This window comes from Saccopteryx leptura, chromosome 6, assembly GCF_036850995.1.
Source record: "Saccopteryx leptura isolate mSacLep1 chromosome 6, mSacLep1_pri_phased_curated, whole genome shotgun sequence".
NCBI lineage: Eukaryota > Metazoa > Chordata > Mammalia > Chiroptera > Emballonuridae > Saccopteryx > Saccopteryx leptura.
The window spans coordinates 135,676,023-135,697,780 of record NC_089508.1 but is presented as its reverse complement, the minus strand read 5'-3'; the positions used below and the strand labels follow the sequence as shown (position 1 = coordinate 135,697,780).

The window sequence follows — 21,758 nt, the reverse complement described above, 5'->3', positions numbered from 1 at the left end:
CCTCACCACCCACCCCTGAGTCCCTTTTTATACCCCCTTTGCTACCCTCCCCCTAACTTTCTCCCACCTTCCCACTAGGATCTGCTGTCCTGTTATCTATATCTCTGTGTTATGTATATATAGTTTCACTAATCCCTTTACCTTCTCTGATCCTATCCCCTCATCCCCCTTCCCTCCGACTACTGTCCCTCTGGTCCCTGTGACCCTGCCTCTGTCTCTATTGCATTCCTCAGTTCATTTTCTTCATTAGATTCCACATATATGTGAGATCATATGTTATTTGTCTTTCTCTGCCTGGCTTATATCACTTAGCATAATATTCTCCAGATCCATTCATGCTGTCACAAAAAATAAGATTTCCTTCTTTTTCACAGCTGTATAGTATTACATTGTGTATATGTACTACAGCTTTTTAATCCACTCATCCACTGACAAACATTTGGGCTGTTTCCAGATCTTCGCTATTGTAAACAAAGTCGTAAACGTGGGGGTGCATATCTTCTTTTGAATTAGTGATCTGGTATTCTTAGGATATATTCCTAAAAGTGGGATAGCTGGGTCAAAGGGCAGTTTCATTTTTAATTTTTTTAGAAAACTCCATACAGTTCTCCAAAGTGGCTGCACAAGTGTGCATTCCCACCAGCAGTACAAGAGGGTTCACTTTTCTTCACACCCTCACCAGCACTTATTCTTTGTTGTTTTGTTAATGAGCGCCATTCTGACAGGTGTGAGGTGATATCTCACTGTGGTTTTAATTTGCACTTCTCTGAGGATTATTGATATTGAACATCTTTTCATATGCCTACTGGCCATTTATCTGTCCTCTTTGGAGAAGTATCTATTCAGTTCCTTTGACCATTTTTAATTGGATTGTTTTTACCTTCCTGATGTTGAGTTTTAGAAGTTCATTATAAATATCGGTTATTAACCCCTTATCAGACATATTGGCAATATGTTCTTCCATTGTATGGGTTGTCTTTCATGTTGTTCATGGTGTCTTTTGCTGTGCAAAATCTTTTTAGTTTGATATAGTTCCATTTGTTCATCCTGTCCTTTATTTTACTTGCCTGTGGTGATAAGTCAGCAAAAATATTGCTATGAGAGATATCAGAAAGTTTACTGCCTATGTTTTCTTCCAAGATATTTATGGTTTCACAATTTACACTTAAGTCTTTATTCCATTTTGAGTTTATTTTTGGGAGTGGTGTAAGTTGGTGGTCTAGCTTCATTTCTTTGCATGTACCTGTCCAATTTTCCGAACACCATTTATTGAAGAGGCTGTCTTTATTCCATTGTATGCTCTTACCTCCTTTGTCAAATATCAGTTGACCATAAAAGGGTGGATTTATTTCTGGGTTTTCTGTTCTGTCCATTGATCTGTATGTCTGTTCTTATGCCAGTACCAAGCTGTTTTGAGTACAATGGCCTTGTAGTATAACTTGATGTCAGGATGTGTGATGCTTCCCACTTTATTCTTTATTTTCAATATTGCTGAGGCTACTCGTGTTCTTTTTTGGTTCCATGTAAATTTTTGGAATATTTTTTCTATATCTTTGAAGTATGTCATTGGTATTTTAATAGGAACTGCATTGAGTTTATAGATTGCTTTGGGTGATATAAACATTTTATTGATGTTTATTCAACCTATCCACAAACACAGTAAATGCTTCCACTTGTTTGTATCTTCCTTAATTTCTTTTATCAATGTTTATAATTTTCCAAGTACAAGTCCTTTACCTCCTTGGTTAAATTGACTCCTAGGTATTTTGTTGTTGTTGTTCCAATAATGAAGGGGATTGTTTTTTTAATTCCTCTTTCAGACAGTTTATTGTTAATGTATAAAAATGCCACTGATTTCCGAATATTAATTTTATATCCTGCCACCTTGCTGAAATCATTTATCAGGTCCAGTAGTTTTTTGACTGAGACTTTAGAGTTGTCTATGTACAATATCATGTCATCATCAAATAATGATACTTTTACCTCTTCTTTTCCAATTTGGATGCCTTTTATTTCTTCTTCTTGTCTGATTGCTGTGGCTAGGACTTCCAGAACTATGTTAAATTAAAGTGGTGAAAAGGGGCACCCATGCCACATTCCTGATCTTAAGGGGATTGCTCTTAATTTTTGCACATTAAGTATGATGTTGGCCGTGAATTTGTCATAGATGGCCTTTATCATGTTGAGGTATGTTCCCTGAATTCCTACCTTGCTAACAGTTTTGATCATAAATGGATGCTGGATTTTATCAAATGCTTTTTCTGAATCTATTGATATTCTCATATGATTTTTATCCTTTCTTTTGTTTATGTGATGAATCACATTGATTGATTTGCTAATATTGTACCAGTCTTGCCTCCCCAGAATAAATCCCACTTGATCATGATGTATGATTTTTTTTCATGTGTTGCTGGATTTGGGTTGCTAATATAGCATCTAAGTTCATCAGGAATATTGACCTATAGTTTTATTCCTTTGTAGTGTTTTTACCTAGTTTTGGAATGAGGATCATGCTTGCCTCATAAATGGAGCTTGAGAGTCTTTCCTTCTCTTGAATTTTTTGAAATAGCTTGAGATAGATAACTGTTAGTTCTTTGAATATTTGGTAAAATTCACCTGTGAAGTCATCGGTCCAGGATGTTATTTTTTGTGAGAGTTTTTTAATAACTATTTCAATTTCATTTGTTGTAATCAGTCTGTATAGGTTTTCTGATTCTTCCAGATTGAATTTTGGAAGATTATGTTTCTAGGAATTTATCCATTTCGCCTCAGTTGTTTAATTTTTTGGCATACAGATCTTCACAGTATTTTCTTACAAACTGTTGTATTTCTGAGGAGTCAGTTGTTTCTTCTCCACTTTCATTTCTAATTTTATTTATTTTAGTCTTCTCTCTTTGTTTCTTGATGAGTCTGGTTAAATCTTGTTTGCCTCTTTAAAGAGCCAGCTCTTACCAAAAAAAAAAAAAGAGAGAGAGAGAGAGAGAGCCAGCTCTTGGTTTCATTGATCTTCTGTATTTTTTTTTTTAGACTCTACGTCATTTATTTCCACTCTGATCTTTATTATTTCTTTCCTTCTACTTTCTCTGGGCTTTATTTGTTGTTCTTTTTTTAGTTTTTTTAGATGCAGGGTTAAGTTGTTTATTTGAGCTTTTTCTTGCTTCTTAAGGTTTGCCTGTAATGCTAAAATCTTCCCTCTCAGGACTGCTTTTGCTGTGTCCCATTAATTTTGAGTTGTTGTATGTTTGTTTTTATTTGTTTCAAGGATGTATGGGTCCTGATTTTTTTTCCATGAAGCTACCCTATGTCTTTTGATTAGAGCATTAATCCATTTACATTTAATATTATTGGTATGTAATTGTTTATTGCCATTTTATACTTTAAATCTGCAGCCCTCTTTTTCTCAATTTTTTTTCTTTACTCTTTTTAGAGCAGGCCCCTTAACATTTCTTGTAGTACTGGTTTGCTTGTAACAAATTCCTTGAGGGTTTTGGGTTTTTTTTGTCTGGAAAGCTTTTTATTCCTCCTTCAATTTTCAATGATAGCCTTGCTGGATAAAGAAGTCTTGGTTGTGGGTTCTTGCTTTGCATCACTTTGAATATTTCTTGCCAATCCCTTCTAGCCTCAACTGCTTCCATTAAGAAGTCAGATGTCATTCTAATGGGGGCTCCTCTGTAGGTAATTAACTGCTCTTCTCTTGCAGCTTTTAGTATTCCTTCTTTATCTCTTAACTTTGACACTTTAATTATGATGTGTCTCCTTGGGTTCCTCTTTAATGGGACTCTCTATGATTCTTAAACTTGGGTGACTTTTTCCTTCATCAATTTAGGGAAATTTTTAGCTATGATTTCTTCAAACAGGTTCTTCATTCTTTGTTCATTTACTTCTCCTTCAGGAACCCCAATGATATGGATGTTGTTTCTCTTCAGATTGTCACAGAGTTGTCTTAGAGTCTCCTCAGTCTTTTTGAACCTCTTCCCTTTTTGCTGCTCTGCTTCCATGCTTTCATTTCTCCTGTCCTCTAAATCGCTGATTTGATCCTCTGCTTCATCCAGCCTGCTATTATTTCCTTCTAGTGCAGTCTTCATTTCTGATCTTGTATTTGGCATTTTTGACTGGTTCTTTTTTATTATTTCAATGTCCTTTTTGATGCTTGCTATCTCTTTATTTTGGTGCACATTATGTCCATCCATTGTTGCTCTGAGATCCTTGAGCATCCTAAAAGTGATTGTTTTAAACTCTGCATCTTATATTTTGGTTACTTCCATCTCATTCAGTTCTTTTTCTGGGGATTTCTCTTGTTGATTCATTTGGATTGCATTTCTCTCTCTGCCCTATTGTCTGTGTATTAGATAGCACTGTCTGACTTTGAAATTTTTGTGTGGTCTTTATGAAGAAGATGTGCTCAGGGTTACTGTCCTCCAGGCCACTTGTATTTCTTGTTATAGGAATGCTTCTTAAGGGTACTATTTTCCCTCTTGTTGTATGTGAGTACTAGATGCAGTTGGTCCTTTCCTGGTACAGTTATTTCTTCAGGCTGGCTGGCTCTAACATTTAACCTTTATTATGTGTATTACACACTGTACACTGTGCAATGTCTGTCCTGTTGGTGTATTTTTACTCCACAGTGTCTGGTGCCTGCTAGACTCCACATTTGGATGTGCTGCTTGTGTAGGTAGTTCAGTCTAGGTTTGGTGCTGTCTACCACCCACTACCAGTAGTGTTGGCTCTAGTTCTTCTTGAGTTGGTGTCATCTGTTGCTTGTAACCTGCTGTGGGCTACCAGTCTGAAGCTACTGCACTTTTCACTCTTTTGTCTGTGTTTTCTGTGTCTGGGTACTGTGGGAGGGGCCAACCTTTGTATAAGGATCAGCTTCCTCCTGCTTATAGATGACAACAGCTTTGTAAAAGCCTCAAGCTTTGTAAGATTTGTCTCCATTTTTCAGCTGCTCTTTCTTCTCTTAAAGCTGCCTGGTCTTCCCACAGAGTCTTGGGTAGTAAGACTATAGTATGGGCTCTGATTGGCCTCACCCAACCAATCTTTGTACAGGTTGCACACTTGGTGGGTTAGGGCAGCTGAGGCTGTAAATACAACTTTTGTGGGACCCCCTATTTCAGAAGTCTCTTGGCCAGGAGGTCAGTACAGGAAATGTGGCCCCCACTCCAGAGCTTGATCCCTCAGACACTACTGGATACTCAAATTTTATGAACAGCATGTTCAGACCGAGTGTGGATGACAATCCTCTCTGAAGAAGTTCTTTCAGCTGGTGGGATCCTGGTCTCAGGGAGGAAGACTGAGAGAGTCCTCTCCAGGGGCTGACTGTGCCCCTCCCAAAGGTGGCTAAGCCCCTTGACTAGATCCAACAATAGACTCACAAGGAACCACTCTTTAAATGTCCATGCTCCAAGCCTCTCTTCCTTCCCCCTGTGGAATATAGCCTAGCAGGACAGAATATCCAGCACTCAGACAGGCTGACTGTGTAGCTCCACCCTATCCAATACAAATGAGCCGCTATGTCAGTACTGATCACAGAATGAAACTCACCTCAGTTGGACCCGGCTGAGAAGCCTTTCTTTAGAATGCCACTCTAGCAAGGGTTGTTAGGTCCTGAACTAATGCTTTCTGCAGCTAGACCCTGGATGTGCCAGCCCTGGGCCTCCCAGGCAGGAAACTAGTGAAGACCAGTGGGAGACATTGCCCATGACTGGTCCTCAGCAACCTTCTTGGTTGCTACAAGCAATTCAGAGTTTTGGCTGCCTCTGCTGGGCCCTGTTATACAGGGAAATACTAAGCTTCACTCCTAGGCTGGCTTTTACCCACTCTGGTCCTGGGGGAAAGTGTACTTAAACAGCCAAGTTTCCCTGAGTCATGCCTCCTGCAGCCTGTCTGCTGGCTGCTTGTTGGGCTCAGCCACTGAAAAAACCTCTTTTAGAGCCTAGAGCCTGCTGTAATTCAGCAATTAGGAAGGATAGTAGGTGTGGCTCCACCCCTTGACCCCAGGTGTCAATCTGTCCAGACTTTTTTCACAGACCTCAATAAGTTGTGGCCCCAGGAGTTCAGTGGTTGTGGCCTCTGACCACCAGAGTTGTGGTCTGCCCAACCACAGTGTCAACTGAGTCTCTTGTGAGGTGGAAGCACCAGTCATAGACTCAGGAGAGTGTGGAGGGGATCTCCAGCCTCAACACCAGAAAACTGAGTTACTGATGTGCCCCCTGCTTCCTGGCTTCTCAGAACAACCTATCACCCTGACTGGGGTATGAGATATTCCCAAGGGTGGAAGAGCTGCTTTTCCCCAGGCTGATACCATTCTGAGGGGATTGCTCCACCCAGGAAAGATGGCGACTGCAGTACTGAAGAATGACTCAGTCAGGGGTTAAGGTGGTTTCCCACCACAGTGTCTCTCCCTGAGTCTCCAACTTTACACTCTCCTCCTGCAACTCCAGTCCTCTCAGCTCTCCCCCACCAGAGCCCCAGGTAAATGGCTGTGAATGAGGTTTTCTGCGCAGACCCTTTAAAATGGAGTCTGCGTCTGAGAACTCAGTTTCTTGTGGACAGAAACCTGGCTCTTTTCACAGCTAAATGCTTTCTGGGTGCCTCTTCTGGGCTCTGTGGCTCTAGGTTGGGGCTCTGGGCCTGGGGCTGGGGACTCACACCTCTCAGGGCAACCCACCTCACTGTGAGAGAGTCCCTCCAGACCCTCAGTTGTCACTCACTCCTGAGAGCGGGTTAGCCCTCTCTGCATCTCTGCCCTTCTTTCCAGTCTCACTGTGGCTTCTTCTGTGATCTTTGGTTATAGAGTCCTCTTACTTTAGTCCAAAGTTGGTTTTTCAAGATTATTGTTCTTAAATTAAGTTGTAATCCAATTTGGTCCTGGGAGGTTGCTGTTGGAAAATCTGTCTATTCCATCTCCATCTTTTTTCCCCTTTGATTTACTTTTCTGAGTCCTTAAATATCACATAAACCTTTTAATACAATAAAAGGGGTATTTGGACATTTTATTTAAGTATAAGGGAAAACTATTATAATATTTTATAATATATATTAAATTAGTTTACATAAATAGTTTATACTAGTAATTACAAACATTTTATTAAATTTCTTAGTAGAATTCATATTTCTAAAACTTAGTTCTTTTAAAATGATACTTTTCTCCAATTGTCATGAAAGTTCATGAGTCAATAATCATTTTATGTTTATTATTGTAGATCTCTAAATACTTTCTTTTTAAGAGTAAAAGCTCCATTGATATATTCAAAAGTATAAAATTGTTAGAACTAGTCTGGTTTTTTTTAATTAACTTTATTGTGGATAACTTTTACATGGATTCAAGTGTCTTATTGAATATAACACTCTCACCCCCCACTCTCATGTCCTTATTTATACCTCCTATGCCCCCCTCCCCCTAACTCTCTCTCTTCTTCCCTCTGGGATTTGCTGTCCTGTTATCTGTATCTCTGGGTTATGTATATATAATTTTACTAATCCATTCACCTTCTCTGATCCCATTCCCTCATCCCCTTTTCCTCTGACAGGTATCCCTCTGGTCTCTGTGTCCCTGCCTCTAATGAACAAAGTGAACTGAGGAATGAAATAAAGTCTGTGTTGTTTTAACCAGGAGTGTCATAAAAACATCTTGGAATGAGGTCAGGACAACCATTTGTTTAACCTTTCTCCCTTTGAATGAACCCAGGCCCTGTGATTTAAGTGACCTGGAATATTTGGATGAAGAATTCCATCAGAGCTTGCAATGGATGAAGGACAACAACATCACAGATATCCTAGACCTCACTTTCACCGTTAATGAAGAGGTTTTTGGACAGGTTTGTAAGATGTGGGGCTTGTAAAAGCAATTTTGCTGTTTTATTGTGGAAAAATTAATATAACATAAAATTTACCATTTTGAAAACTTTTAAGTGTACAGTTCAGTATTGTTAAGTATATTGGCATCACTGTACTATCCCCAGAACTTTTTCATCTTGTAAACCTGAAGTCATACTTATTAAACAAAAATTCCCATTTTTCCTTTTTCTAGGCACCTTGCAATCATCATTCTATTTTCTATGTATTTGGCTACACTAGATACCTTGTATAAGTGGAATCATACAGTATTTTTGTTTTTATGACTAATTTTACGTGGTATAATTTCCTCATTGTTCATCCATGTGATACATATGAAAATATTTTCTTCTTTTTTAGGACTTGAAAATATTCCACTGTGTGTATATACTACATATTTTTATTCATTCATCTGTTGATGGACACTTGGGTTGCTTTCACCTTTTGGCTACTTTGAATAATACTGCTATGAACATAGGTGTACAAATATCTGTATGAGTCCTTGCTTTCAATTTCTTTGTATATATAACCAGAAATGAGATGGATGGAACATATAGTAAAGGGATTTTGTTCTTAAACTAGAAAACAAAAAAGCTCATTTATTCAAAATATAATTATTTGAGTCTACCTCCTTTAAAAGGCTGTCTATATCTTCTTTTCTTCTTTTTCTTGTTATGACTAGATCTATTTTATATTTGAATATCAAGTACAATAAAGGATCAGAAAGCACTTGAAAAGTGTGCAATAATATGTAAAATATTTGTTATTTGTGTAACTACAAAAATACTGCATATTATAATTAGCATCTAACTATTCTTCCAAAATGCATAGATTTCTCATTTGTTTTTCACTAACATTTACATAACATTAAATCTTCTGGGTTATAGTTTTATTAGACTGATAATAGTCTCAACAGATTTAACAATTAAGGTTTTGAGAATATCATTTATAAGAGATACAAACAACCTATGATGTGGTAATTTGTAATAAGGATATTTTGAGAATTAAGTTGGGGTACTTTATAAGTACTTTGCATAAATATGGGCAGTGTACTGGAGTATATGGGTGAGCTTTACCTTAAAAAACCACCCAGCACCCATATCTCAATAAAAATCTTGAACAAGTTCCATAAAATATCAATATTCTATTTAACTTCACTTGTATAAACATACCTCTGAAAAATGCTCATATTTTGGAGAAAATAATTATGTCTTCTTATAACTATAGACAGCACATTTAAATATCTTAAAGAATATATAATTCACTTACTATGTACTAGATGAATGTGTAAAATATGCTGTTTCTTGTGCATAATTACTTTTAGCACATCTTTTACATTTGCTCCACAGTGGAAGGTAAATATGTAAAATAAACACAATTTATTGGAGAATTGTGTTATGAAAACTGGGTAATAGTTATAAACTTTTTAAAGTTAGAATCCTAACCTAAATCATTATATTAAAATAAACCCTACCTGGATCAGAAAACTAAATATAAAAAATAGAAGAAAATGAAATATTTTTATATAATAAAGAATGCTGTTATAGATGTGACACAGTTGCAGAGTCAGAAAAGAAATTGTCATAGTCAACTAAAATTATTTCTTAAATTGTTCATAGCAAAAATACAACATAAGCAAAGTAAAATGGCATAACATTTAATATATTATAATATGTAATATGTAACAGAAAAAAATGACATTTTAATATAGGAAGAGATCGCCCAGATCAATAAGAAGTAATCAACAGCAAAATATAAAATTACCAAAAAATATAAATAGGTAGTTCTCAGAAAAGGAAATATGAAAAAATAGTCTCATTCACAATATTTAAAAATATCAATTAAAGCTATTATGAGATATCATTTTCTTTTATGAGAATATCAAGAATCAGAGAGTTTAGCAGTATTCTATTTTGGAGTACATTGTAAGTGGAAATAAACAAAAAGTCAGGCAACTCAAGGCTGCAGTCTTTATGACATGAACCACCTACACTCATGCCCAGATGAGTATAGCACCCCAACCATCACATCAATATTTGAAACAGAGGGGCCAAGAAACAACAGTTCTTCCCTTTAAGGAAGCCCATAAAATACCATACAGTTCTGCTTACATCTTATTGGCCAGAATTTAGTTATATAAAACACTTAAATGCTAGGGAGGTTGGAAAATAAAGTCTTTCACTGAGCAGATAAAAACCAGAGACTCTAAAGATATTGGGTCACAAGTATGTTATAATTGACCAATATTTTACATTTAGTACTAGTCACCTAAGTCAGTGTCTTTCAACCACTGGTCCATGAAGTAGGGCCAGTCCGTCATAAATTTCATGCTGGTCCATGAAAGAGTTAACCACCTGTATGGTTATCATCAGACAGATACACCCTGTATGGTTTTGCATTTTGTATGTTGTATGAAAATTATAGACCCAATGATCTTAGTCAAATTCACTTATGCTCAGAGCGATTGCTACAATCAGCTTATATCATCAGTGAAAATACTATTGAGGTTCTCTTAGATCTATCTTTGCAACTTGTTGAAAAGCTGGAAAACCACTGACCTAAATGATAGAAGAAAGAGTAACCATGATATTTCTGTGGACTATTTTGTTTAGATACCAATGACCACAAGTGCCAAATATATATAATGTATATTTACTTATTTGTATTTTTTTTTCAACCAATAACTACTGTGAACCTCCTTTGTCTTACATCATTGAATGGTAAGGTTAATCCCTTAGACAAAGTTAGTATGACTAATGCTCACCATCTTCAAATACCAACACATTTTGGAAAAAAATGACATTTATCTGCCATCTTGCCTTTGAAAAATAGAGCACAGATCCCAACTTTTTATTTTACCTTATTTTTTAAACTTTTTAATGTTTATTGGATTAACTGGGATGACATTGGTTAATAAAATTATATAAGTTTCAGGTGTGCAATTCTATAAAATATCTGTTGTGTATTGTATTATGTGTTCACTACCCAAATCAAGTCTACTAGTGTCACCATTTGGCTCCCCTTAACTTTCTTCAACCTCTCCTCAACCCCTTCCCCTCTGGTAATCACCATACTATCTTGTCCATGAGGTTCTTTTTCCTTAACCCTTCAAGTTTTTCATCCAGCACCTCCCTCTAGCAACTGTTAATCTGTACTCTGTATCTATAAATCAGCTTTTATTTTGTTGTTAGTTTATTTTGTTTATTATGTTTCACATATAAGTGAATCATATGATATTTATCTTTGTCTGACTGTCTTATTTATTTAGTATAATACTCTCAAGATCCATCCATGCTGTTGCAAAAAGTAAGATTTTCTTCTTTTTTATTGCCACGTAGTATTCCATTGTGTAACTGTACCACAGATTTTTTACCCACTCATCTACTGATGGGCACTTGGGCTATTTCTAGATCTTGAGTATTTATAAATTGTGTTGTAATGAATTTAGCAGTGCATATATATTTTTAAGTTAGTGTTTCAGGTTTCTTTGAATATATTCTTAGAAGTGGAATCACTGGGTCATAAGGCAATTCTGTTTTTAATTTTTTGAGGAAATTTCATACTGTCCCCCACAGTAGCTGTACCAACCTGCATTCCCACCAATAGTGCATGAGGGTTCCCTTTTATCCACATCCTTAACAACACTTGTTGTTTATTGAATAATTGGCAATAGCCATTCTTAAGGTGTTAGGTAGTATGTCATTGCAGTTTTATTTTGTATCTGTCCGATGATGTGGACAAGGCCTACCATGGGTGAGGACGATGGAAACACAGAGACCTGACTCTGGGGACCAGGTTCAGTGACGCAGATCCACTTTATTCAGGAAGTAAGCCAGCTTATATACATGGGTTCAACCAATTGAATGTTACAGCATGTCCTTCAAAACCAATGGCCGAAAAGGTCAGGGAGCTGCCTGGTTGGCGCTGAGCCACCTCCCCACAATGGGCAAGCTCCATCCTGGGTGTGCCTAGGAGGGTTTCAGGTGCTGGAGTGTTCTCACAGCATTGCATCAGCTACAGCTGCTAGGAATGCACTCTGTGCCCTACCTACATATCTCCCTTCTCTTTTAATTAGGGCCAGTTGGATTTGATGAATGACAGCTTGCTGTTATTGTCTCTACAGGCCAGATAATGCCAGGGTGGAGAAAAGCAGCCCAGATGTGGGGATCCGCCCATGTCTGGGAGTTAGCGGTTATTATAGCACACATAAGCAGGAACAGAGTACCAGGGGGGCCTATTGCAGAGTAGGCAAGTTAAAGTTAATGAAAAGGATCTTTGCACCTACTGGGAAATCCTCTCAGGATTTCTCCAGGCCTGGGGGCCCATTAGGGGCCATTCTCTGGTCTTGCTCCGCTAAAAGCCTTCATATCCCCCCAGGTGATGGGGTGTGCACGTTGGCCGTGAGGTCTTCTTCTGGAGACTCGCCATCTCCTGGGTTGGGGGGTTCGTCGGAGGGGTCATCTTGGAACACCAGGACTGGCCTTATGTTTTATCCTGGGATCCAAACTGGCCGAGGGATGTTCTCTGGAAAGACACAAGCATAACCTCTCCCTTGTGTTAGAAGGGGGTGTGGACCCCGCCACTGTGTCGTGGCTGGGTCCTTCCAGCGTACCAATGGTAAAGGAGTTCGAGAGTGGCAACTTCTGCTTCTTCAGCTGGTGGAGCCGATGGCGCAGTTAGCAATTCAGTTGGTTTCATTTTTGCATGCTCAGCTGCAAGTGTGTTAAACTCGGAGGGTAAGCCACTTTTCTCCTCAGTGGAGGGGGGAAAATAGAGAGGTAGGGGCTCCTCAGGGAGAGTTGTAGAGGGTCCTTGGCAGGAGATGGAGTGAGACTGAGGGGGAAGGTTTGCCCTTTGTGTACTTCCACTGAACAGATGCGCCAGACAGCTCGGGCCCAAGTATCGGGGTCCCAAAGAGGCACATCCCGATGCCAAGGGTTGAAACCTGAGAGGATTTCCCAGTAGGTGCAAAGATCCTTTTCATTAACTTTAACTTGCCTACTCTGCAATAGGGCATGGAGGGCTTGAGCCTGCGGGGCTCAGGAGTGAAGGAGAAGGTTTCCTATTGCAGAGGGTCACTCACCCGTCCCTTGGATGCCAGTTGGGTCCTGGTCCAGGCGCCAGTTGTAGACAAGGCCCACTGGGGGTGAGGACGACGGAGAACAGAGACCCGACTCCAGGAACCAGGTTCAGTGACACAGATCCACTTTGTTAAGGAAGTAAGCTAGCTTATATACATGGGTTCAGCCAGTAGAATGTTACAGCATGTCCTTTAAAGCCAATTTCCGAAAAGGTCAGGGAGCTGCCTAGTTGGTGCTGAGCCACCTCCCCACAGCGGGAGAGCTCCCTCCTGGTTGTGCCTAGGAGGGTTTCAAGTGCTGGAGTGTTCTCACAGCATTCCATCAGCTACAGCTGCTAGGAATGCGCTCTGTGCTCTACCTACAGATTATTAGTGATGTTGAGCATCTATACATATGTCTATTGTCCATCTGTATGTCTTTTCTGGAGAAGTGTTTATTCAAGTCCTTTGCCCATTTTTTAATTAAGATTGTTTTTGTTATAAATCTTGGTTATTTACTCCTTATCGGATGTATCATTAATGCATATATTCTCCCATTCAGTGGGTTGTTTTGCATTTTGTTGATGATTTCCTTTGCTGTAAAAAAGCTTTTCAGATTGATGTAGACCTATTTGTTTGTTTTTTCTTTTGTTTCCCTTATGCAAGGAGATATATCAGCAAAAACTTGGCTATAAGAAATATCAGAGATTTTACTTCCTTCGTTTTTTCTAAGATTTTTATGGTTTTGTATCTCACTTTAAATCTTTAATCCATTTTGACATTATTCTTGCATATGACGTAGGAAGATTTTCTACTTTCATTTTTTGCACAGATCTGTTTTATTGTCCCAACACCTTATGTTGGCCTCATAATATGTGTTAGGGAGTTTTGCTTTTTATTCTATTATTTGGAAGACCTTGAGAAGGATAGGTACCAAATTTTCTTTGAATGTTGGATAGAATTCACTAGTGTAGGCATCTGGTCCTAGATTTTTATTTTTGGAAAGATTTTTGATACTTGTTTCTATTTCCTCCCTGCTTATGGATCTATTTAAGTTTCCAACTTCTTCAGGAATCAGTCTAGAAAAATTGTAAAGTTCTAGAAATTTATCCATTTCCTCTAATTGTTGAATTTGGTGGAATATAATCTTTCATAGTATTCTACTATGATTCTTTGTATATATAATGTCTGTAGATTTTTCTCCCTCTTCTTTTCAGATTTTGTTTATATGAGCCCTTTCTCTATTTCCTTAGTGAGTTTAGCCAGGGATTTATCAATTTTGTTGATCTATTCAAAGAACCAGCTTTGTTGTATTAATTTGTTCTGTAAATTTTTGTTCTCTATTTCATTCAGTTCTGTTCTATTTTACATAACCCTGATACCAAAATCTGGCAAGAACAACACAATAAAATAAAACTATACACCAATATATCTAATAAATACTGATGAAAAAATTATAATCAAAATGCTAGCAAATTGAATACAACAATACATTTAAAGAGTAATACATCATGACAAAGTGGATTCATTCCATGGGCACAAGGATGGTTTAACATAGGGGTAGTCAACCTTTTTATACCTACCACCCACTTTTGTATCTCTGTTAGTAGTAAAATTTTCTAACCACCCACCAGTTCCACAGTAATGTGATTTATAAAGTAGGGAAGTAATTTTATTTTATAAAATTTATAAAGCAGAGTTACAGCAAGTTAAAGCATATAATAATAATTACCAACTACTTTATGTCAAATTTTTGCTAAGTTTGGCAGAATAAATCTTTATAAAACAACTTACTATAGTTAACTCTATCTTTTTTATATATATATACTTTGGTTGCTCCACTACTGCCCACCATGAAAGCTGGAATGCCCACTAGTGGGCGGTAGGGACCAGGTTGACTACCACTGGTTTAACATAAGTAAATTGATAAACATAATGTACCACAAATAAAACAAAGGACAAAAATAATATGATTCTATCAATAGATGCCAAAAAGGCATTTGATATGCTGCAACATCCAAAAAATAGGTATAGATGCAATTACCTCAACATAATAAAGGCCATATATGACAAACCATCAGTCAATATCATACTAAATGCTGAAAAAATGAAGACTTTTCTTCTAATATCAGGAACAAGACAAGGCTATTGACTCTCTCCACCCTAATTCAACATTGTATTAGAAGTCTTAGCCAGAGCAATCAGGCATGAGAAAAAGATAAAAGACATTTGTATCAGAAAAGAAGAAGCAAGGCTGACTTTAGGTTGCCTTTGTTCTTTTTCTATTTCCTTAAGATGTAATGTTAGGTTATTTACTTGGGATTTCTCTTGTTTCTTGATATAAGCCTGCAATGATATAAACTTCCCTCTTTGCTTTTGCTGCATCCCAAAGATTTTGATATGTCATGTTGTCATTCATTTTCATTTGTCTGTATATATCTTTTGATCTCTGCTTTTATTTCTTATTTGACCCAATCAATTTTAGGAAGTATGTTGTTTAACTTCCACATTTTTGTGGGTTTCTTTACTTCATTTTTGCAGTTGAATTCTACTTTCAAAGGTTATGGTGAGAAAATATGCTTGGTATAATTTTGATCTTCCTGAATTTGTTGATGTTAGTTTTATAGCCCCACATATGATCTATCCTTTAGAATGTTCAATGCACACTGGACATTTGCAATCTGATGTTCTAGATGAAATTTCCTATAAATGTCTATTGTGTCCATTTGGTCTAGTGTGTCATTTAAGACCAATATTTCTTTAATGAGATTCTATTTGGACGATCTATCTAAAGATGTCAATGGTCAATGGTGTGTTGAATTCTCCAAATATAATGTTGTTTTTTCTGTTTGTATTTTAAAATCAGTTAGTAGATGTCATATATTTTGGTGCTCCCTGATTCTGTGCATATATATATATATTAAGAAGTGTTATGTCCTCTTGATATAGTGTCCCTTTTATTACTATGAAAAGTCAATCTCTGTCTCTTGTTACCTTTCTTATCTTGAAGTCAGCATTGTCAGATATTCGTATGGCTACAACTAGTTTTCCTTTTGTATTATTTGCTAGGAAAATAATTTTTCAACCTTTCACTTTGAATCTACTTTTGTCCTTGAGGCTTGGATGTGTCTCCTGAAGGCAGCATATAATTGGGTTTTGTTTTTTTGGGTTTTTTTTATTATTATTAAATTTAATGCAGTGACACTGATAAAACAGGGTACATATGTTGAGAGAAAACATCTTCAGATTATTTTGACCTTTGATTGTGCTGTATACCCCTCACCCAGAGTCAAATTGTCTTCTGTCACCTTCTATCTGGTTTTCTTTGTGCCCCTCCCCTCCCCCACACCCTCTCTCCTTCTTTTCCCCATCCTCCCTCCCCCCACCCGCCCACCCCAGTTGCCATCACATTCTTGTTCATGTCTCTGAGTCTCATTTTTATGTCCCATCTATCTATGGATTCATATAGTTCTTAGTTTTTTCTGACTTACTTATTTCACTCCGTATAATGTTATCTAGGACCATCCATGTTATTGTAAATGATCCGATGTCATCATTTCTTATGGCTGCATAATATTCCATAGTAAATATGTACCAAAGCTTTTTAATCCACTCGTCCTCTGATGGACACTTGGGCTGTTTCCAGATCTTTGCTATTGTGAACAATGCTGCCACAAACATGGGGGTGCATTTCTCCTTTTGGAGCCGCTCTATGGTGTTCTTGGGGTATATTCCTAAAACTAGGATAGCTGGGTCAAAAGGCAGTTTGATTTTAAGGTTTTTGAGGAATCTCCATACTGTTTTCCACAGTGGCTGCACCAGTCTGCATTCCCACTAGCAGTGCAGGAGGGTTCCCTTTTCTCCACATCCTCTCCAGCACTTATTCTGTGTTGTTTTGTTGATGAGCGCCATTCTGGCTGGTGTGAGGTGATATCTCATTGTGGTTTTAATTTGCATTTCTCTAATGATAGGTGATGTTGAGCATTTTTTCATATGCTATTGGCCATCTGTATGTCCTCTTTGGAGAAGTGTCTATTCATTTCTTTCGCCCATTTTTGGATTGGATTGTTTGTCTTCTTGGTGTTGAGATTTACAAGTTCTTTATAAATTTTGATTATTAACTCCTTATCAGACGCATTGTCAAATATGTTCTCCCATTGTGTAGTTTGTCTTTTTATTCTGTTCTTATTAAAAGCTTTAGCTATGCAAAAGCTTTTTAGTTTGATATAGTCTCACTTGTTTATCCTGTCTTTTATTTCACTTCCCCGTGGAGATAAATCAGCAAATATATTGCTCCGAGAGATGTCGGAGAGCTTGCTGCCTATGTTTTCATCTAAGAAGCTTATGGTTTCACGGCCTACATTTAAGTCTTTTATCCATTTTGAGTTTATTTTTGTGAGTGGTGTAAGCTGGTGATCTAGTTTCATTTTTTTGCAGGTAGCTGTCCAATTTTCCCAACACCATTTGTTAAAGAGGCTGTCTTTACTCCATTGTATTTTTTACCTCCTTTGTCAAATATCAGTAGTCTATAGAGTTGTGGGTTTATTTCTGGGTTCTCTGTTCTGTTCCATTGATCTATATGCCTGTTCTTATGCCAGTACCAGGCTGTTTTGAGTACAATGGCCTTGTAGTATAACTTGATATCCGGAAGTGTAATACCTCCCACTTTATTCATCTTTTTTAAGATTGCTGAGGCTATTTGTGTTCTTTTTTGGTTCCATATAAATTTTAGAATAAGTGATCTATATCTTTGAAGTATGTCATTGGTATGTTAATTGGTATTGCATTGAACTTATAGATTGCTTTGGATAATATAGACATTTTAATGATGTTTATTCTTCCTAACCATGAGCATGGTATATGCTTCCACTTGATTGTATCTTCCTTGACTTCTTTTATCAATGCTTTGTAATTTTCCGAGTACAAGTTTTTAGTCTCCTTCATTAACTTTATTCCTAGGTACTTTATTTTTTTGGTTGTAATAGTAAAGGGGATTGTTTCCTTAATTTCTATTTCTGACTGTTCATTGTTGCCATATAAAAATGCCTCTGATTTCTGAGTATTGATTTTATATCCTGCCACTTTGCTGAATTCATTTATCAGGTCCAGTAGTTTTTTGACTGAGAATTTAGGGTTTTCAATATACAATATCATATCATCTGCAAATAATGATAGTTTTACTTCTTCTTTTCCAACTTGAATGCCTTTTATTTCTTCTTCTTGTCTGATTGCTGTGGCTAGGACTTCCAGGAAGGACTATGTTAAATAAGAGTGGTGAAAGGGGGCACCCCTGCCTTGTTCCTGATCTTATGGGGATTTCTTTTAATTTTTGCCCACTGAGTATGATATTGGCTGTGGGTTTCTCATAGATGGCTTTTATCATGTTCAGGTATGTTCCCTGTATTCCCACTTTGCTGAGAGTTTTGATCATGAATGGGTGCTGGATTTTATCAAATTCTTTTTCTGCATCTATTGAAATTATCATATGGTTTTTCTTCTTCTTTTTGTTTATGTGATGAATCACATTGATTGATTTACAAATATTATACCACCTTGCCTCCCCAGAATAAATTCCACTTGATCATGGTGTATGATTTTTTCTATATATTGTTGAATTCGGTTTACTAATATTTTGTTGAGGATTTTAGCATCTATATTCATCAGAGATATTGGCCTATAATTTTTTTGTGTGTGTGTTGTCTTTTTCTAGTTTTGGAATCAGATTTATGCTCGTCTCATAAAAGGAGCTTGGAAGTCTTCCTTCCTCTTAATTATTTGAAATAGTTTGAGAAGGATAGGAGTTAGTTTCTCTTTGAATATTTGGTAGAATTCACTTGTGAAGCCATCAGGCCCCGGACTCTTCTTTGTTGGGAGTTTTTTGATAACTGTTTCAATCTCATTTGGTGTAATCGGTCTGTTTAGGTTTTCTGATTCTTCCAAATTGATTTTTGGAAGATTGTATGTTTCAAGGAATTTGTCCATTTCATCTAGGTTGTCTAGTTTTTTGGCATACAGTTCTTCATAGTATTTTCTTACAATATTTTGTATTTCTGTTGTGTCAGTTATTATTTCTCCACTCTCATTTCTAATTTTATTTATTTTAGTCCTCTCTTTCTTTTTCTTGGTGATTCTAGTTAAAGGTTCATCAATCTTGTTTACTTTTTCAAAGAACCAGCTCCTGGTTTCATTGATCCTCTGTATTGTTTCTCTAGCCTCTATGTCATTTATTTCTGCTCTGATCTTTATCATTTTCTTCCTTCTACTACATTTGGGCTTTACTTGCTGTTCTTTTTTCTAGTTCTTTTAGATGCAGGGTTAGGTTGTTTATTTGAGCTTTTTCTAGCTTCTTAAAGTGTGCGTGTAGTGCTATGAACTTCCCTCTCAGTACTGCTTTTGCTGTGTCCCATAAATTTTGAGTTGTTGTATGCTCATTGTCATTTGTTTCTAGGAATTTTTTTATTTCTTCTTTGATCTCATTCTTAATCCATTTGTTATTTAACAACCTGCTATTTAGTTTCCATGTGTTTGAGAATTTTTTAGCTTTTCTGTTGTGGTTCATTTCTAGTTTCATGCCATTGTGTTCGGAGAAAGTGCTTAATATGATTTCAATTTTCTTAAATTTGTTGAGATCACTTTTGTGCCCTAACATGTGGTCTATCCTAGAGAATGTACCATGAGCAACTTGAAAAGAATGTATATTCTGCTGCTTTAGGGTGGAAGGTTCTGAAGATATCTATTAAATCAAGTTGATCTAGTGTGCCCAATAAGTCTGCTGTTTCTTTGTTAATTTTTTTTCTTGAAGATCTATCTAGTGATGTTAGTGGTGTATTGAAATCCCCTACTATGATAGTATTGCTGTTGATCTTGCCCTTTAAATCCATCAAAGTCTGCTTTATATATTTAGGTGCTCCTATATTAGGTGCATAGATATTTATAATAGTTATATCTTCCTGTTGGATTACTCCCTTTATCATTATGTAGTGGCCTTCTTTATCTCTTACTATATCCTTTGTTTTAAAGTCCAATTTGTCTGATATAAGTATTGCTACCCCAGCTTTTTTTTTCATTTCCATTTGCATGAAATGTTTTTTTCCATCCTTTTACCTTCAATCTCTGTGTATCTTTTGTTCTAAAGTGTGTCTCTTGTAGACAGCATATATACAAGTCCTGTTTTCTTCTCTACACAGCTATTCTATGTCTTTTGATTGGGTCATTTAATCCATTTACATTTAAAGTTATTATTGATTTGTAGTTGTTTATTGCCATTTTATTCTTTAAAGCTATATTCCTTTTTTGCTATATTTTTTCCCACTTTTATCTGTTTACAACAGGCCCCTTAACATTTCCTGCAGCATTGGTTTGGTTGTAATGAAATCCTTGAGTTGTTTTTTGTCTGGGAAGCTTTTTATTTCTCCTTCAATTTTAAACGATAGCCTTGCTGGATAAAGTAGTCTTGGTTGTAGGTTCTTGTTCTGCATTACTTTGAATATTTCTTGCCATTCCCTTCTGGCCTCAAGTGTTTCTGTTGAGAAGTCGGATGTCATTCTTATGGGGTCTCCTTTGTAGGTTATAGCTTTTTTTTCCTCTCACAGCTTTTAATATTTTCTCTTTATCATTTAGCTTTGGTATTTTAATTATGATGTGTCTTGGTGTAGGTTCTTTGGGTTTCTCTTTAATGGAGTCCTCTATGCTTCTTGAACTTGTGAGAGTTCTCCTGCATTAATTTAGGGAAGTTTTCAGCTATGATATGATTGAACAAAGTCTCTGTCCGTTGTTCTTTTTCTTCTTCTTCAGGAACCCCTATTGTTGGGCAGATAAAATATATTATGATCACTTTGTTCAAGATGGCACTGCCCACACAGAAGCCATTGCACAGGTGATATTAATGTGTGTTGGGGGCAGGCTGTTGTCAGACAGGATCCTTGAAGCCTAGGGCTTGGTTTTGGGATTAAGCCTTTCCCACCCCTTTTTGTGGGGTGGTACAATCTCATCATGCCTCAGATAAGTGACTTTGTATTAGAGACTTCCCTATTTGTATATTGAATTAAAGGTTTTGATTTCTACACTATAAAATGGGGGCAGAACAGGAGCTTGCTCTCTTGGTTCCTGAGATTATCATTAGAGGAGAGAGCAGAGAAGAGAGCAGAGAAAGGCCACGTGGAGGAGGCCAGGAGAAGCAGCCAAGATGGCGGAGTATTGAGTGAGAAGCCAGTTTGTGCAGAGTTTGTGTATAGAGAAGGAAGGAGATGGGGAACAGAGGTGAATAAGTCAGGTGAGCTAGAAACCTTTGACTCTAGGAAACTCGGATAAGTCAGTAGCTTTGTGAGCACTGAATGTGAGTGGGTTTTGGAGCCCAGTGTGTGTTTTTACTTGCCTGCCAGGTGCAAGCTAGAATTAAAGAAGATGGCCCACCAGTTTTTAGCTCCATTGTTTCTTTACCGACTGTCCAAATCCAGTGCAAACCTGCATGGGCCAGGCTGCTGTGATGGTAGCCCTGGCTTCTGGCTTTACACCTATGATGCAGATGTTATTTCTCTTCATGTTGTCACAGAGGTCTCTAAAAGTTTCCTCAGACTTTTTGAGTCTCTTTTCTTTTTTCTTCTGTGCTTTTATGACTTCATTCCAGTTATCCTCCAACTCGCTGATTCGATCCTCAGCTCTATCTATCCTGTTTTTAATTCCTTCCATTGTGGTCTTTATTTCTGATATTGTATTTGTCATCCCTGACTGATTATTTTTTATACTTGCTATTTCTTTATTTAGGTGTTCATAATGACCATCCATTGTTGTTCTAAGATCCCTAAGCATCCTTACAATCATTATTTTGAACTCCGCATCTGGAAGTTTGATTATTTTCATATCACTC

General features: G+C 37.1%; 1 protein-coding gene across 2 annotated transcripts in view; it reads left to right on the top strand.

The window, feature by feature from the left end:
• HECW1 (HECT, C2 and WW domain containing E3 ubiquitin protein ligase 1) overlaps nt 1-21,758 on the top strand; it is a 512,769-nt gene that overhangs the window by 463,150 nt on the left and 27,861 nt on the right. For both annotated transcript variants that reach the window (XM_066342679.1, XM_066342680.1), the window contains one exon: nt 7,688-7,817. In XM_066342679.1, coding sequence (XP_066198776.1) covers nt 7,688-7,817 — 130 coding nt within the window. The remainder of the gene's footprint in view (nt 1-7,687; nt 7,818-21,758) is intronic.